The sequence below is a fragment of the Amblyomma maculatum genome, chromosome 2 (assembly GCF_055883805.1).
Source record: "Amblyomma maculatum isolate TAMU_Amacu chromosome 2, ASM5588380v1, whole genome shotgun sequence".
Classification (NCBI taxonomy): domain Eukaryota; kingdom Metazoa; phylum Arthropoda; class Arachnida; order Ixodida; family Ixodidae; genus Amblyomma; species Amblyomma maculatum.
This window is the reverse complement of record NC_139345.1, coordinates 147,240,346-147,259,717: the sequence shown is the minus strand read 5'-3', so window position 1 is coordinate 147,259,717 and position 19,372 is coordinate 147,240,346. Positions and strand designations below refer to the sequence as shown.

The window sequence follows — 19,372 nt, the reverse complement described above, 5'->3', positions numbered from 1 at the left end:
ATATTCAGTGCACCTGAGGCACCACTCTTCCAGAGTTTTACGAGACGTTACTCTTAGAATAGCATAAATTAAGTATCAAAAATAAGCAATTTATGTTGCAGTTATCAGGTTTACAGTGCAAACGACCTAAAGACTCTAAACAACCGAGATTCAAATGATTGGTACCAAATACCAGCACAAATTACTGCTCTCAAACGTCGCTTTACACTCCCCCGCACTTGTAGGTTTGCGAATAACTGTACTGCTGTTATATTCGTTGCGATTTATTTCAACAGTTTTTCGGAAATTAGTTAAATTTGTTCTACGCATTCACCTGTGTACTACTGCAAAACTTTGCTAGGATGCATCGGCTTCGTCAAGCCTTCCTACTTGGCGTTTTGTTGCCCCATTCTTCACGTTAAATAACCATGATTCTTATTTTGACGTAGTGCTTCCCCAATAGACTACGGCTGCACGATGCACAGGGGCCTTATATACGACTTACCGGGGCCTAGGTAGCAGTATGAAGCCTCATTTTCTCGTGTGGCCTATGAGCTTAAAGACGGTTACTTTGTTAAGAAAAACATTTCTTGAGGCTTGAGAGAACCCTTAAGAGCGATAAGGCGAAAGCCTTTGGGGCTCGTTCTATTATAGTGTTTATTTCACAAAACCCTGCCGATCGCACAGGGCAGGATGGAGCCTTACTTCGTACCAAAGTTGAAGTGAATAGCTCCATTCGGCCGAAATGGCGTGCGCCCTGCTCCCTCCTGAAGACCTGGAGGGAGGCGTCCTCGTCGCGCTCATATATTGCTATGGAGACTTATCTCTAGACAAGGAGAACTAAGGTGTCGGCCTGACGTAGTCGGCTAATGCGCTCCGCTGATGAGGGGCAGGATTTCTATTCATGCTGGAGGATGATATTTTTCATAAGGTTAGACAGAATCTGCCGATGTCCCGCGGAATGTTGCATGAGCAAAGTAAGCCTTTCGCCTTGAACTTCAAGGTATACTGCTCACACACAAAACAAGGACGAGAAGGGTACACAACAAGCGCTGTTGTGTACAAGCGCGCTTCTGTGTACCCTTCTCGTCCTTGTTTTGTGTGTGCGCAGTATACCTTGAAGATATGTCTGAACAACTCGCCCAATAACGCACTCTTTCGCCTTTAAAGTGTCCGTTTACTGAGGCACAAGCGCACATTCTTACTGGCCAGCAAGCACACAACATTTTAGAGCAAACGCTCTATTTGTTCATCCCATCAGTCGGGCACTTCACTTCTATGGTAGGGGTGCGCTGTAGATTTATCAATAATCACGAACGTAGGCGCGCTAGATGAATAAGTTCGCTTAAAAGGTGTTACGAAGTTTACAAGATCTGCAGATAACCTAAGGCAGTTAGCCGCAGACGTGCAGCTGTCTATTTGTTAGTTTTATTAAGGAGGCAAATACAATTCTGTTGACTGCAAAAGGAGTTGTTTGCTTTCTCTCAAATGAATAAAGTTCCATATTCTACGACAAAGATGCAAATTAAAAAATCACCAGTACCTTTCCGCTTCTCTTCGGACTTCTCGGGACTGAGCAGTTAAAACACACACACATACAGAAATAGGAATTCATCATAAGTGCAGGGTGAGTTCCCAACGTTCATTCAAACATGAAGTCGCCCACTTGACTGCGCTCGTGCCCTTCTGAGGGACATCACTCCCTGTACGGTGGAACACCGAAGACAACGCACACCTCAACATTCCCCATGTAGTCCTCGGGGTAGCAGCGGAAGGCGCGGTAGAAGGCGAGCACGTTGCGCACAGCGATGTTGCATACCATCCTGGCGTCGAGCTGGGGTGCCGAAGTCGCACGGGACGTGTGTAACATGTGGGAACACCACAGCCAGCAGTGGCGCTCAAAGAAGGCGCGCCGCTCCGGGTCCCCACCGCCGAAGCCGCCTGAGTTCTCGACGGCGTCGTGGGCCAGCTGCAATGCTCCAACGTGGCGGAACAGTGCCACGGGCATGGTATCTCCCGCCAGCGTCACGTTGGTAAGCGACTCGAGCTGCCGGTGAAGGCAAGCAAGCGTAGCCGTGAAGCGCCGTGATGGATTCGTGCCGGAAGGTGCGCGCCTCAGCGCATCGAGAAGAACATTAACGTAAGGCTCCGCCAGGAGAAAGCCGAGCGTCGGGAAGTTGATGAACGGCTCTGCGCCAGTGTAAAAGAATGGCTGGGACACTGCGTCCGGAGCCACACATCGGCGACGCCTGCTGGCCACAACGGATAAGTCCAGAACGTCATCTTCGAGGCAGCGTGAGTGCTGTTCCGCCAGTTTCAGTTCATCGTGGAGCACTGTAGTGGGCATTAGACGGTTCACGTAGTAGTCTGTCAGGCTCGGCATAGGCAGGTCTTTGTAGAGAAGCTCGAGGTGCTTGATTTCCTCCGGTGAGTTAGGGTTTAGGAGAAGCGCTACCTCGACGTCTTCGATTTGCTGCGTGGGGGAAATGGGAGAGAAGACATTGTAGTGACATACGTTCTTTCTATAGTGAAGATCTTAGGCGTTTATTTCCAGCTTGAACGGTGCCTCTGGCGCAGGCGTAGCGGTGGGTAGCTACCGTGTAGCCCAAAGTGCTACCCAGAAATATTGGCACTCGCCCGCCTCAGCCATGACCCTGCTGGGCATTCCGCAACCAGCCATGACCATTCGAAACACGCGCATTACGGAAAGTCTGATGAATGACAGTGTTCGGATTCTGGGGACTTCTTGACACTATCGGGCCCTGCCCTCAAAGGCGAAGCTTAAAGGTGCCTGTTATAAGGCGCCCTCTTTGATTACTGTATTGGAAAGGAAAGCAACTCTGGGACACAAAATTTGATCGGCCTCGGGAAACACTCCATGGTCATAAAAAAAACCATGTCTCGAACAGTATGCGTTAAATGCTATACCTGCAATGGCTAGTAAACTGTAGAGTGGAGAGATGGAAATTCCAGCCCCACATTTAGGGAGAAGGGAAGAAAAGGTGAAGATGAGACGAAACGGGGGAATAATGGCATAGGCTGTGTGGCAAGAGCGAAGGAATGCGCAACCAGAACGGTACCGCAACGAAAGAAACTACAGGCTAGCTAGTGTGTACGGAGGAGATTATGACGATGCCAGAAGAATGCGAAAACTGAAGATGGTCTTCCAGAAAATTCCAAAAGATGACACCGTGAAATTTGATTATGACAATAGCCCAGTTGGAAGTAGATGCTCTTAGAGGAATAGGTGGAAAGCGGAGGGAGTTGGGTGCGTAAGGTGGGAACTGTAAAAAGAGGGTGCCTTGGAGACCGTGCGACTTGTTTGCGAACAAGTAAAATCATGCTTCTCGCATATTAAAGTTGGCAGGTGCCGTCAATTCCGGGCAGATAGGTGGCATACATTTATATTCACGCTGGTGACTGTCAGACGGGAAGGTGACATGGAAATTGAAACTGGTAGTCTAGGAACAGCCTACTCGACGCAGGGAAGCTTGGGAGGCTTAGAATGGGAGCTGCTTATTTATGTTAGACGGTCTTTCACATAATGTGGTAGGTTATGGAAGTATGCAATGGGCGTTTCAGATGACGTGTGGGGTGAGCATGTCTAAAATAAGAGAGACGCTCTAAGCATGCAGTAATCAACGACCAGAAAAGTTCGTGGACGGGAACATAAATCCGAAACAAGAGCCGCAGGCAGGAACTATTATAATGGTCGTGTCATACCATTAAAGGTGGAGAAGCAATACGCGAATTTATAGCGGCGAAATACGTTTCGGCAGAACAGAAAAGATTCCAGATCACCCGGGCGCTGCTTTGGGCTAGGTTGACGAGACATAGTCAGCTGCGTCATCAGGTGTCTTGCCGGTACCTCATTTCTAACAGTTAAATCTATACGAAAGGAATGAGTGCCATTGGAATACATGTAGCTAACAAGAGCGCGACCAACAAAGAATAGGGAAGGGACACAGCAGAAATATAGAGATAAATTAGGTGCTAAGTCCCCTTATTATTAACTCCGGGAAGCAAGGTACTGAGCACAAAACAAATATGGAGAAACCAGATATCTGCATTGAACAACGCCAGTTGATGGGAGGGTATGTAGGAAAATGTAGCGTAACTTACTACGCGTAAATATACACTCGTCTAGCTTAAACTCGCGATATCAGCATATCGGAAGACTAACATATCTGAAAAGCTCAAATTTCAAGCATACTCAAATTTCAAACATGTTCAAACATACTCAAATTTCGCATTATCGAGTGTTGTAATCTTCGGCCATTTTTTTCCGATTAGATACTGGAAGATACGCAAGAGGAAAGGTGTTTCGGCAAGCACAGCTAAGTGCTCTTCGGTAAGCCAGGGTAGGTTCTCTGTACTGGCTACTGCGAAACTTGCTTGAGAAAGTTTGGCTGAAAGGTTAATTTTGTTTTCTAGTTTTATTCCTGTAAAGTTTTCGCTTAAGTTTTCTCTTGAAGTTTTTTTCTCTCATCCATACCATTTCCATTTGCAGGCGCTATCTTAATAGATTCAAAGCCGTTTGGAAGGTTCTGTTAACTAAAAAGTATATAGAATAACGCCAGAATGCGTGCGCCAGCAAGATGAGCCCTTCCTCTGCGTCTTAAGATTGAATAAAAATAAACTAGTACGCCTCAGAAGACATGTTGTTGCCGCGGAAAAACGGCTTGTGGTAGTGTATATGGTAAAAAAACAAACAAAAAAAAAAAACATAACGAGTGCTGAAGATGAGTTTTCACCCGTTCTCTACGTTTTCTCCAAAGCATTGAGAAGTAGTTTTATTCCGTTGTGTATACGATATCTTCGCTATCTTTCTCTCTTGAGGGAAAACATCCTGAGCAACCCGTTGTGTCGAACCTTCACAATGCTGTAAATCAAATGTTTTAAATCAAGCACCGTCTCACTGAGCGAAGACTGACCAGGCGCCTGTCCAGTCTTGTATGTCTTTGTTGGGTTTGCGCCATAACACCCTGAAGAAAACGCCGATATGTAAAATTAGTAAAGGATACGCTATAGTGAGCTAACTACCTGATCCACATAAGCACTAGCACGGTTGTTTAAGCGGGTGGTCGGTAAGCCTGCACTGTAAACCTTACAGGTCGCTAATCGGTTGCATTTAAACGTGTGTGAAAGCTTAGACGTAATGTCTTGAAATAACTAACTATGCAAAAACACTGGCGTCCGGCAAACGAAACAGCCGCAGGGATAGATCGCGGTCAATGACTGATGAGCAGCACTAAAAAAAGGTCTTTGTGGCGTCACCTATAGCGTGGCTTATGTGAACCGGCATGCCTCCGGGTTGCCGTTCGAGCCACTAGAGGATATTTTAGTTCACTTATAGTCCTTTGGTAGAAAAAAACTGACAAACTTCCCTTCTCTTCCCGAAAACGTTCAAGACAATCAGTAGTTTAACCACCTGAATGAAGCATGTTAAACTTTGATCCTTACCCCGATTCTACACAAAAGCGGAGTCGCACGTCCCTAGTTTGAAACATATTAGCGGCTTCCACAAAATGGAATTTTAGAGGTGCTCCTACGTGACCAAACTATTAAGTTGAACGGATAACACAAAAACGCTGAAACATTGGTCGCTATTGGGGTCCTCTGCAGCAAGTTGGGAGCATCATCAGTATACTGTCACGTAATTAGAATGAGCGCTGAGCGATAGGGTTTCTGTAGGAGCGTGGTACGAATGTTATGCCACCATACTAGTGATTCAACACTGGCGCAGATAAATCGAACACTCGTTTTTTACAAAAAGCTACGATGCTGCCTTCAGATCGAATTGGAGAAGTGGCGCTGCTTACCAGATACAAAAAACGACCTTGTTCACCCAGCTTGATTAGAACAAATTATCAGGCGTGGTAACCTTGACCTCACAATGAAAAAAATGGCCAGCTACTCTCTGGCCAGCTAGATGAGCGAGGAGCGTTTCGAAGCTTACAATCCCGTAGCACCTACCAAAAACGCGGCGATCTGATAACAGCAACCCGGAAGTATTAAACCCACTGGCTTAACGCGCATCGACACGGTATGATTTCGATAGGTGAATGCGCATATACCAGCTGGTCCAGACTGGAAAGAAGAGCATCGTAGTCGTGAGTGTGGCGGCAGGTTTCAAGCGCCACAGTTGCGTGTTGTGGGTGATAATCACTCAAAACTCTAAGTGCTGATCACTTAGCATACCTTCTTGGCACAGCCAATAACGTGGCGCGCATTGTCTGCAGAATCGGTTCTCCAACTCGGGTGCCACTGATAGGATCTAGGCGCACGTGCACTGCACTCATTGTCTCTATTTGTACAGCTTGGTTCGAAATCACAGATGCGGAGCGAGACTTACCACTACTTGCCATGACGACTCATTCACGTAATAATGATCCCACCTGCTCATTATACAAAGGAGAGTGTCATAAGCCTCAGCTATAGTATGGTCAATAATAGTGTCATAGAACTGTAATTTGCTTGGAGTTTACACATGCACGTAATAATAACTCCGCCTTCATTAAATAATAATAATAATAATAATAATAATAATAATAATAATAATAATAATAATAATAATAATAATAATAATAATAATAATAATAATAATAATAATAATAATAATAATAATAATAATAATAATAATAATAATAATAATAATAATAATAATAATAATAATAATAATAATAATAATAATAATAATAATAATAATAATAATAATAATAATAATAATAATAATAATAATAATAATAATAATCAGCCTGACTATACCCACTGCAGGGCGAAGGCCTCTCCCATATTTCTCCACTTAACCCGGTTCTGTGCTAGCTGCATCCACTTGACCCCTGCGAACTTCTTAAATCTCATCCGCCCACCTAACTTTCTGCCGCCCCATGCTACGCTTTCCTTCCCTTGGAATCCAGTTTGTTACCCTAAGCGACCATCGGTTATCCTCTCCGCACTACATGTCCTGCCCATGCCCATTTCTTCTTCTTAATTTCCATTATAATGTCGGTAACTTGAGTTATTTCTCTGACCCACTCTGCACGCTTCCTATCTCTTAATGTTACCCCTACCATGTTTTTTGCCTTCATTAAAAAAGAAGACATATACATCGGTTCGTGCATTGTAATCTTTACCAGCACGCGACAAAGATACTACAATTTTCGATTTCCTGACAGCTTAAGTTTTAGATTTACGAGCAGTTTAAAGGTGAAAAGAAAGCCTTTTTTGTCTCACGAGTGGAGCCACCAGAGTGTGTTATCAGAGCTTATCATCAGTGCATGTCCGCATCAAGTGAAATTTAAGAAAACAAATACAATGCCAGGACTACGTTTCTAAAGCGGCTCCAGAATGAAAGATCAGCTTCTATGGCGCACGTAGAAAGGCACTAAACGTCCTCTGCTTATTTTTGTTTATTGCCGCAGCCTACCGCGCCTCGTTTAAAACTGCAATAGACTAGCGCCGTGCTGCAAAATTGTCTTCATCAAATTCGAAATGCAACACACTCTTCCGCTGTCCAGTGCACATCCCCGTCTTGATAAACCTCAATATGCGCAGCTCCCTCATTTAGCTCACGTAAATACGCCATACACATACATCATCTCTCCAGAATGTTCACTAAATGAACGTTAAGGCACAGACCATCGCCTATCCCTGGCCTGCGCCAAACGATAGATAGATCAGGTAGGCAAAATTCGTGGAAGAGATGGCCTCACACCTATTTTGGGGTGTCACAACTGCAGTTCTGTACTTGAAAATAATAACATTCCGCAAAGGTGTCGCACGGGACTTCAAAAGGAAGTAATCGAATGTGTGGAAGCTAAGACGTTCGGTAACGTAGTGTGTTTACACGCCCTCAAAATCACTCACTCACACGAAAAGAAATGAGGTATACTAGTACCTAGCGCTGAATCACGCAGCTTGGCAACGTAAACATTTAACGTAAGAAAGGTGGCTTTATACGTTTCTATGATGGCTTTTTGTTGTTTGTTAACAGTTGCTGTACGCCAGGTGCTTCAAACTGTTTAATACAAGTTTTCGATTTTCAAACAGAGCAAGATACTCCTCTAAAAGCAGAGCGAAACACAAGACTAAACGAACTGTGTCGTATCCTGTTCTTTTAGTCTTGTGTTTCGCGCTGCTTTAAGATTCATCCAATCCAACTCGCCCAGTTTTCTATACTCGTGAAGATACTCGACTGCAGTCTGTGCAGGTATAATGCACTTAAGAAGGACAATGTTTAATTAAAAGCTCACAGGAAATTCAATTATTTTGTAAGATTATCTAATCAACATTCTTATAGTTAGTTTTAGGGCGCAACTATATTTGCGAAAATAAAAGCCTAAAAAAAGAAATACCTTTTTGAAGTTTGACAACGGTTCGCGGTAGCGAACGTTAAAAATGTGGTTTTGGAAGCTCTTCCAGCTCGCTTTCCCATACTACGGGTTCATAATGTGAGACCGCTTGAATGCAATTAGAGGGAATTTGCGCCCTTTCTAACGTAGAAGGCATTCAGTTCGTTGCCTTGATGATATCATGTGTTGGGCTGCCATTATGGCAATGTGCACTGCAGCTTGCTATCAGAGCTGTAATTTTTAAGTTTCATATTTGGAACTGCAATGCCAGTTCAAAAATTTTATTAAGTGGATTCACTTTTCGTATATTAGGCCTTAAATTTCGCTTTTTTGTGCTATAATGCTGTAACCTGAGATCAAAAATTTAAGAAATGTTCATTAGTTAATATCACTTCAATATCCGCCTTTTTTTCGCATTCAACCTTACACATAGTATCCGCCTTGCCATACAATCTACAAAACATACCTCAGCGGCGCATTTTTCATGGGTTTTTAAAGACAAATCCCAGTTAATAATTTGGAACGACCAGAAATTCAGTTGCTAAACTTATAGGTGAGTAATATCAGAGTTAGTAACAGCATGTCTCTTTCAATGTATTTCTGTTGCTCCAGTTATTTTGGTTGCCCCTGTCGTTCAGCTCTAACAGTTTGGAAACTACGTGCCCACCAGCAGTCAAGAATGTGTCAAAAGCTTGAGAACACAGACTTGGCGAACCAAACGCACCTGCAAGACCTCATGCAACAGTCCTCCGCTGAAAAGCCTATCCGCCAAGAGCGCAGCTTGGGATCGCAGTAGATCTGCCATTACGGGGATGGCTGAACGGCTGCCTTGTGATCCCAGGACGGACATCCACAAGAAGGCGTCTAAAGCCACGCCATACTGGGACTCTCGGCATTGACGATGGCAGAACGACTCGACCGCCTGCGTCAACGCGTCTGCTGACGTAGTTCGCACGACCTCTGCCTTCAGGGCCGGCAGGAGGGCGTGAAAAAGCAGCCATAGGGAACGTATTGTTTTCGAGGCCGTCTTGAAAACTAAAGTGGTGAAGACCTTCAAGAAAGGCATGTCTCGGGCTCGCACAAGCTTAGTTGGTTCCAGGGACTCCACCAGCTGCGGCATGTCGGCCAGTGCCTTGAGCCACGTCTCGCGCTCCTTTGGGTAGATCATCTGAAAGAACTGGTAAGGTGGCAGCGCCATCATTACCTCCTCCTCGTCGCCAGAAAAGGTTGTGAGAGACTGGTCGATCATGAGGAACTCGGTCAATTGCGACTGGTGCAATGCGGCGCCACTGGCGTTCAGCGCCACACTCAGCATGGCCTCCAGCTGGCGTGGCGGAAGGTTCAGCTGGTGGCGCAGAGAGCTGACAGACCTGATGTGGAGGTTGCCATCGTAAAGTCGCATTTGGAAGCCCAACTCGATTCGGTGTCTCACTATCAGGCGAAGAATGAACTCTAGCATAGCCGCATCGTTGGGCGAAAGCTGCACAATGCCTTGCCAATGTGTCTGAAAAAAAAAAGAAGGGTACAAAACTTTGTGTTATTGTTATGTGCAGGTAGCTAGGGTCGATGAAATGTAAAATCGAAGTAGACTGATTGAAAGAGGTGAAAATGTAAAATCGAATAAAAACCTTTGCAAGCGTACTTATTCATCACATGATCTTATTTTTTGCTTCGCAAACTTGGAACTCAGTATTAGGCGTAGGTAAAAAAAATGCTGGAAAGCTGAGTGCTACTTACGTTCGAGGTCACCTTTCTGTGGCTACGCAGCTTAGGCTACAGGGGTGGGGTTTTTGTTACAATGTTACTACTCCAAATAGTTCAGTCATATCTGGCCTAGTTTATTCAATTCAATTTCAATTCAATTTTATTATATGCGTTCAGTACATTCCAGCTTATACATACAGAAGGAGGTCCCAGAGTCAGTGACTGTATCGGGACCTCCGATAAATGACAAAGATTAATATACAAGACGGCAATAATTCAGAGTAGGATAAATTAAACGCAGACAATAAATAAGTTGATAATAAAAATAGCATTACTTATGTAGGATTTCGGCTGCAGTTCGGAGCCGCCAATCACCACGACGTAGGCTAATTTATATCGATGAAGTCCTCTGTGATTGTAAATTTGTAAAGAACAAAGGATTTCAAAAGAGTGCATGAAATATTTATCTTTTGCCCAAACAGTTAGAAATTGGAATAAACTGTCCAGCAATATTGTATGCGTAAAGAGCCATGATAAATTTTAATCTTTGCTAGCTAAATCGCTAGATTACCACTTGTAGGTATGCTGTCCACGAATTTGTTTTCATTTTTTGGGGGGAGGGCGGGGGGGGGGGGGGGGGGGGGTCGTGACTGTATTTCGTTGGCATATTTTTTTTTAATTTACTATAAATGTGTACTTTGATGAAACCAAACCACTGCTATCTTATCCCTGAATAGGGCTGATAGTATAGTAAATAAATAAATAAATAAATAAATAAATAAATAAATAAATAAATAAATAAATAAATAAATAAATAAATAAATAAATAAAAAAATAAATAAATAAATAGTCAAAAACCTATGCGACGTACGTTGTTAAAAAAAGCGCATTTCAAGGGAGCACAGGAAACGCCATGGGAGACGCAGCATACGTGGCCCACTTACGCTTTTTGTCATTCCCGACAGACGGCGCATCTAATAGCTTGAGCACGGTGCATAACACTACCGACATATTGCCCAATGCTCACTCTGTACTGGTCACTAGTAAGGCATAATATTGATCTAATAGTGATGTCAATAAATCTGCAGCGGTATATTCCTGATCGGCATCTACGAAATTTCTCGAGGGACTAGATTATATGCTGGGGGAGCTGTTGCATTGTCTGCAGGTTTGTATGCATAGTCTCGGATAGGTGACCCCGAGGATAGGTCATAGGAATGCACAAATATAATATAAGCCACAAGAGAAATTTGTTTTGCTTGGACCAGAAGGAATGCCTATTCTCTGGTGACGTGAGGCAAGGCGGCTGCATAGATTATGGCATACATGTAAAGAGTACAATTGAAAATCAAATTGCATTGCTTTGCTGTTTACCTTTCTAAAGGCACTCAAAAGTAATTAATTGCATTCCGTATTGAGCCCAATAAGTAATTACATAATTTCGTCCAAAAACTAATACAAATACTTTAACTTCTTAATTTTCATTGAACCAAAGCAGAGCTCCCATAGCGGGAGTCGCTTTGGGACGTTAAACCCCACCACAGTAATCGAAGAATCAACTTATCGCCCTAGATTTGACGCACAAGTAAATATTTTGTGATCACCTCGTCATATGCTACCCCATCTATAAATATGGTCTAAATTATAGGTTATTTTGGAGATAACAAAACGCAAACACCACAATGAAAACAGACGGAAACAACGACTAATGTCAATCGCATTACTGCCCGAAGCTGTCTGCAGTGCTCGAAACCAGTCGTCCGAAGAATTGATTACAGCGGGGTGTGCTTTGGTGTATTCGCAATGCGCATGATCGGCTGTTTAACACGCTCTGTGGGTATACGATCGTGGCCTTAGTGAACCCAACTACAGAGATGTGTACGCGGCACCGCCCTGGATTGTTTGAATTCCGAAATGAGGCTTTCGCTCCTTCAGCGCCACAAGCACAATCTGACACCATCTGTACGACATCGTTGGCGTGATAGAGATCTGCCAGTGACTAACAGGTGCCCTCACTGTGACACTGCACCTGAGATCTGTGATGTGCGTCACTTCTTGTGGACGTGTCCAGCAACGACTTCAGTTAGACAACGGCTACTCATGAAGGTGAGTCTGCGGTGGAAGCGCGATTGTGATTATGAGAAGTGGACAATGGACAATCACTACACCGCCAACCTCTGCGAATACCTAAGCGCAACTGGACTTCACTCCTTTTCACTTTCTATCTCCTGCATACCACTCCCCCTTTCTCAGCTTATGCCTTGTGGCAAACTTTTCGAAAAAAAAAGCACAATTACAAATCATGCTGCTCGAAGGATGCTCTCTACGAGTGCACTCCCTCCTATCACTCGTATACGCCCAGAAAGCGACCCTATAACGCAGGGCACCAGTGGTGTAAGACACGAAGTTTTCACTGAATTTGCATTTTCTGACGGTTTGACTGGCATCGGCTTGACATGCGTTGCTCCTGATTTCTAGGGGCTCTAAAGCCCATCATCGTCACCAGCCTGACTACTCCAACTGCAGAACAAAGTGCTCTCCCATATGTTTCCAAATTACCTGCCACTGTGTCAGCTGTCGCTACCTTGCACCTGGAAAGTTTTTATAATCACATCCGTCCGCCTGAATTTGTGCTGTCTCCTGCTACTCTTCGTTCTTACTGAATCGGACCATGGAAAATTATGATTATATTCTAAAACAACATATTCGTTGATGTGCTCTTTGTGGCTGTTCGAGAAATATTTAGAAGCCATAAATGGGCCCTAAAATGTAGACATAATATTTAAAAAAATCGGTTAACCCATAAGCTCCGCTTTCAGTAGTAGGATGAGAGAGAGTTAATGGTTTCCTTCTGTCAACTCTCCTTAAGGATACTGGTCCGCGAACGTGGACTTTGCTACTCGCCTAACTGCTATTCTTTCAATTGCAATTGTTCCTCTAAAATATAGCGGACATTTTTTGTCACCCATTCTCATGTCCGAAAAAGTGCGTGGCTTAGGGTTAATGCCTCTGACAGAATGCAAGGGCTCTGGAAGGCTGATTGTTATCTAACCTTCCCATGCGAGATTAAGTTCCCGAATTGGCAGCTCCAGCCAAATGGCCCATGTAATGCGCTCGCGACCTAGCAGCTTACGCTATGTCCAATCAGTGCTCTATACCATGCCAGCCACTGACTATTCATTTTTGCTTGCAACACTGATACCGATAACCCCGATGCGGATTTTTTAGAGGACGGGGCCTTTAACGTGATAACGTAAACGTTTTTCTTCCTATTCCGCAATCGATTAGGGCGACATCTCACTGGCGGTTTAATACCACCCCTGCCCGTGAGCATCGACTAGGTCTATCTGGTTGTGCCCTCTCAATCGGCGCGCGTATGTTAGGCAGGCGCTAGGGTGCGGTGGAGTGCTGTTGTTACCTGTTCTGTTTATTTATTTCTGTTATTGAGGCTAGACTAAAATAGTTTTGTGTTGAGGAAATTGCTGGTGAAATGTCGGTTGTCTGTGTGCAATTTTTAGTTTTAGTAAGTAAATACCTTTGAGAGGTTCACTTATTCGCATTACCTCCCTGGTCATTCGACGGGTGGGCAAGCGGTATATGAGAAGAGAGGTAGGTGTTGCTTCGACAGGGCAGTTGACTTTCCCGCTCGTCGCCTTTTTCTTCCCAGTGTATGGCCTACAGCATGTGAATGTCTTGTATAAAATTTGGAATTCATTAAATCGCCGTTGCTCTTTTACGCACTTTTCTCCCTTCCTGTCTCTTAACTTTACGCCTACCGTTTCCTGTCCCTCAGCACTCTGCGTTGGCCTCAACTATGAATCACTAATTAACCTTTTAATAATAGAAGTTGAATGGTTAGTCCCAATAAGAAGTTCGGAGTCGTGATCAAAAGATTAGTGAGAGAATTCGCCACATTTAGATTGGTGGATCCACGACCGCCATTTGTGAAGGTCATCTAACGCCGGAATTTTACTTCAGGTGCGGCGCGAGAAGCCGGCTTTGCTCGCTTCTTCTGTCTCGCTTGTTCTACTTCGCACACTTGCTGCTGCTGGTTCTTCACACACTTGGCAAACTTTATTCGTACCGGCACTTATCTTTACAAATATACAACAGCCTGACAATTTGCCACGCAGCTTTATGGTCCCATGCCTACTCTTTGACTCCTTTGCCACCGTTGCCAATCTGGCTCGCCTCCTAGGACCTCTGCCATTTGTTCCGGGCTCCCCTAAAATTCACCTCAGCTTATTTGGACAAAGCTCGATGTCATGCATTATTCGACTATGACGAACAGAATGATGATCTATACATTTGTCCCGGATTACCCCAAATCTGACCTCGGCCGATGTGGATTAAACTCAAACTACAGCATGGGCAAAAACTGTTATTAATAAATAATTTACGCTACCATGTCTTACCGAATTGCTAAGTAACTTTGAGCTAACACTCAATATTCTGGTTTGGCCACGTCGAATTGCTGCTAATTTGTTTGCGTATGTAACCGAAACTAAAACCCAGAGATGCGTAAAGCTCGGTATAGAAGCCCAACATCCAGTGATGACGTGCGTAAGCAGTATAATGCCATAATGAATAAACAACGCTACAGACTAGGACGAAGATTTAGAAGCAAGCAGGACGGCCGCTGACACTCGCAACTGAAGTTTATTGAAAAAACACACAGTATGAATATACAAGCCAAGCCGCACTAAACCACATATTAAACAACACATTCTTGATCTTCGTCCTAGTCTGTAGCCCCAACTCGCCATGATGTCTCTTCTTTACAGTTTGATACCGCGTCGTGTTCACTCTTTATCCTCGCAGTTTTTGCCTAGGGCGGGTATTCTCGTCTGCTCATTTCAGCTATGAAGATTCTTGCTAATAGTGCTGCTATTATAACTACTACTACTACTACTACCACTACTACTGCCACTACCACCATCACCACTACCACTACCACCACAAGACATTATGCAGGAGGCCTGCAGCAGCGACTGCAGAAACACTTGCCCTAGAATGAAGTCGCCAAGTGTTCCTAGAGTAACAGGTCTCCTAATACTCAGAAGAATAATTGTTTAGTAGTACTACTCCTACTAGTACTAGTACTAGTACTACCACAAGTACTAGTACTAGTGCTAGTAGTAGTAGTACTAGTAGTAGTAGTAGTGGTAGTACTAGTACTAGCACTACCACTTGTACTAGTACTAGTGCTAGTAGTAGTAGTGCTAGTACTAGTAGTAGTAGTAGTACTAGTACTAGTAGGAGTAGTAGTACTAGTAGTAGTACTACTACCAGTACTAGTACTAGTAGTAGTACTAGTACTAGTACTAGTACTACTACTACTACTAAGCAATTATTCTTCTGAGTATTAGGAGGCCTGTTCCTCTAGGAACACTTGGCGACTTCATTCCAGGGCAAGTGTTTCTGCAGTCGCTGCTGCAGGCCTCCTGCATAATGTCTGGGAAGAAAGCCCGTTTTCGTAATCAAAATTCCATGGCTGATTTCGGTGAAGTAACATCCGTTACATCAAAGACGTTGTACTCAGTGGGCTGGCAGCATGTACCACACCTTGAGGATCGTGAGGACATTACTGATGTCTTGGCGGAAGCTGGACGCGTCCTCGGCAGGTAAGAAGAGCCTGTGACAGGTGGCGTAGAAAGCTGTCGCTTTTTCCATGGCCCCCTTCTGCTGAAGTCCACCATCGCTTCCCGCCACGGCTTTTTTGAGAATGGAGCTAGACGCGACGTGCTCGAGGCGGGTCGCCCTTGAACGGTCCACGGCCCCGGGTCCGCACAAGTGTTCGTGGAAACCGTTACAAGGTGGCTGTGGCAGGCGCGCGAAGCGGCGCACCAGGCCCATTGCTTCGTCGCAGGCCTGCGTGGTGCAGGGCGGTGCATAGAAGCCAAGCACCGCCTGGGCTATTAGCGTCCCGACCACCACGAGCACCGTGATGGCGGCCACGACGACTGTCTCGGCGAAGATGAACTGGCTCCACGGAAGGTGCTGGTTCAGCCATAATATCCGAGGTGGGATAGAGTCCTCGGTGCCGGAGGACTCACTGCACAGGATGGCCGACGCTTTTCTTACAGGATCCTACTGCACTCAAGGGGAGGCGGGGTAATTTGGTACGAGTCCAAAAGAAACAGCTTCTCTTTAGCTTTCGAGCGCCATTTTTGTGCGTTTGCAGTCACTATATTCGACGATATGTCATCGCAACTCGTTTATTTGGATTATCGATTGATCGATGTGTTCGTAATTCTTACAAATAAGAATTCCCGCCAATATAACGCCGCTACAATGAATATAACGTACTATTACGTAACGATAATGCAGAAACGAATCATACACGAATCATAACTGATAGTGGCGGTTTATGGTCCTACGGTAGACATTACGATTCCAGGCTTGAAAATGCGATAGGTCTCTGCTGCCGATCAAGCACATTTTATGAATGAAGTACGGGAGTGCACATTGGGAACGAATTGACTTCAGTACCCTTAGTAGATACAGTCGCTTTGGGCAGCCAGCATGATCTAGCGACGACCTTGCAATTTGCTCATATCAAGGGGCAAATCCTACTTCACGTAGTACTCTGTCCGCTGAAGTTACAGCCTTAAACGGCATGCTGATGGACAAGTCTTGAGGCATGAGACTGCCTTTGGACATGCGCAGTCCTTCAAAGCGACAGACATAATATGCATCTGAAGTTTATCAATATTTATAAGCAGTCAAATCTTTATTCGTCTATGGTGCCCAATCGATTTCACTGTGGACGCCTTGTACCCTAAAAAAAAGCAGCCACGTTTAATTTTATCATCCTACGGCATGCTGCAAGGCGGCAGAATGGTCAGAAAGGATTTTTTTTCTTTGGTAGGGGGAGGGGGGGAGGGTTGGATATGCGTCGCTTTTAAAAATTCATCATGACAGCGCACACCTCCACATGGTGCTATTTTACAGAAGGCGGCGCATGAAATGATCTTGCGTCGCAAAGTGCATACCTGGCAGCTTTTACCTACCTACAAGGCGAGGCATACTGATTTTGTGTCCGATTAGGCTTGTGTGCATAGGCTTCATGCACAAAGACAAGCGTAATCAAAGTTTGAGGTGGCCAGGCAGTCGTGTATGCACTGTCTAGCGCTACACTGCCAAGGGAGCACTTTGTCAACATTCGTGTTAAGGTGCTGCGTCTGCGTTGCAGATTTCACAGTTTCTGCCTATGTAGTCATGTTACATTTAAAGGTGACAGAAGGAAGAGTGCTCACACATTTTGTGCATTTCTGATCCTCTCTTTAAAATACTTGTCAAAATAAATCAGAAAGTATTCTAAGCAAGTTAATTGTCCTTAGGTAGCGTAAATACTGATAACGTTTCCAAGAGCAATAATAAGCTTCCTCTGTGCTGCTTGTTCTGAAAATAAGTTTTTTATTTCCGAGAGTACAGGAAAATCTGAGGAAAGAATGTTAAAGATTTTTGTGAGCTTTACTCGTATAAGGCAACCAGCGTGTACGAGTGGCAGCGCTCTAGGAATTTTTTTTTGGTGGAAGCCTGCTCTTTTGTAATGAGACAGGATAGGGGCTTCGGAAACGCCTTTCGTCAGTTCTAGCTTTTTGTCGATTCTTATAGGGAGTATGCACCTACATGACAATAGCGGCCATTTTGTGGTACATAGAGCACAGTGAAAGGCTTCAGGCATACCTAATCGGCTAATCGTTATCTGTTCTGGCTTACACTGCTGAAGCCGTGCTCTGTATAACAAACTGTCGCCTATAACGTGACTTGAATACGTCTTATACACACTGTGCAGCCCGATAATTTCCGACAAAACATGTACACAGGAACTTTAGCAGCAGCAGAATGAGATAGTGCTACAAAACACAAGAATTGCTTTTCGCTTGCGCGGCGTGGTGTAATCGTCAGCAAAACCGGCCGCGGGCTCGTACCACTATATACATTAGCGTGGACGTTGTGCACACCTTTACGGCTCCTTTGCTGTGCACCCATCCATTCGAAGCCTGCACGTAGGCAACTTAAGGGCGATTCAATTCCAACGAGCAGAATATTTGCAGTCGCGCATTTTCGCAGAAAAAATAAAATGGGTTTCATTTACTCATCACAGAATCGGTACATGCCGAAAAAGGGGGCTGAAAATCTTTGAGCTGAATACGTTCGTACGTCTGCGTAAGTTCACACAGGTAATGCACCGAAGAGTGGTTGTGGAAGCTTAGTGCCCGCGTAAAAGTGACTTACTGCGTGCCTGTAGTCATATTGACTGCTGTTTGAAGCGTATAGGAGTCTCCTCTGCTGCGGGTGTCGTGATGCTTGCTTGCAGATAGCTTGACCTTCTTTTTCTTCTTCGTGTTAATAGAACATAGTTGATTGACCTTCTTCTTCTTCTTCGTGTTAGTAGAACATAGTTGCTTGACCTTCTTCTTCTTCTTCTTCATGTTAGTAGAACATAGTTGCTCTGGGTCAGCTAATTAAAAAGCACCAAAGCTTAGTAGCTATACTTTTTTTTGTATAGCAAAAACAGAAAAATTAAACAGGCAGCAGTCTCAAGAGCACACCTTCAAGAGCTGCTTATTTGTTCTGCCGGTGTAGGCACTTTGGCAGGAAAGTGGACGGCAGGGAATGTTAAAACGACATATTTACTCTGAGTAAGAATACCGCTACCAGGGGCATAGATTGTAACCCGGTAATTTGTGCTAAAAGGAAATAGGACAACCGTCTAATTGTGAGGATCACAGGGTACGAGTGTGCATCAGCTCTCCACGTTGGATCTATGTGTCACAGCCGCTACAGTGAGCATTGTGGTTTAATCGTCATCCATTTACAGCGCACGTTGTAAATGGATCAGTTGTTTACATTTTCTAGGCAGGATTCAGACAAAATGAAGAGAAAGGTGGGTTGTAGACAAGGAAGACGTTAGTCTATGAAAGGCTTCTTTCTCTATGGATTTTTCTTCTTCTTCATCATCTTTGTATCCCACCTAGCTATAACGTCTAGGAAATGATCGTAGCAGTTCTTTCGCTAAAACTTCTGCTTCATATGTTGCCTGGACGACACCACACCATCGCTAACCCCTGGCCTTAATAAATAAAGACACCTTTCTTCCATTACTTTATTCACTACTTCATCCTTGATCAGATTCCCCGTTTATGCACCGATGGAATAAAGAAGTGTAAGGTTCGATGGAATCCCGTCTTTCGGGGGAAACGCATACACGCGTAAAAAAAAAATGACAGTGGTTTGGCTCACTTATGACAGGATATACGTAGCGAGAGGAACTATGTTTCCATAGCTGAGCTTATTATGGTCATGCACACTTAACCAAATGAGAT

At 44.4% G+C, this 19,372-nt stretch overlaps 1 protein-coding gene across 1 annotated transcript; it reads right to left on the bottom strand.

Moving 5' to 3' along the window:
• Nucleotides 1–1,675: 1,675 nt before the first annotated feature.
• LOC146200130 (uncharacterized) lies at nt 1,676–18,298 on the bottom strand. The gene is made up of 4 exons (XM_084592878.1): nt 18,282–18,298; nt 15,603–16,092; nt 9,058–9,837; nt 1,676–2,452 (listed from the first exon to the last, which is right to left on the bottom strand). Exons 1-4 carry the CDS (start codon nt 18,296–18,298, stop codon nt 1,676–1,678), a joined length of 2,064 nt encoding a protein of 687 aa, XP_084449004.1.
• Nucleotides 18,299–19,372: the final 1,074 nt, after the last annotated feature.

Excerpts from the sequence above, each read along its gene's own strand:
- LOC146200130 (XM_084592878.1), bottom strand. Across the intron at positions 9,838-15,602 it reads ATGTCCTCACGATCCTCAAG|ACACATTGGCAAGGCATTGT; the intron begins GTGTGGTACATG and ends TTTTTTTTTCAG. Across the intron at positions 2,453-9,057 it reads TGTTGCATGAGGTCTTGCAG|CAAATCGAAGACGTCGAGGT; the intron begins GTGCGTTTGGTT and ends TCCCCCACGCAG.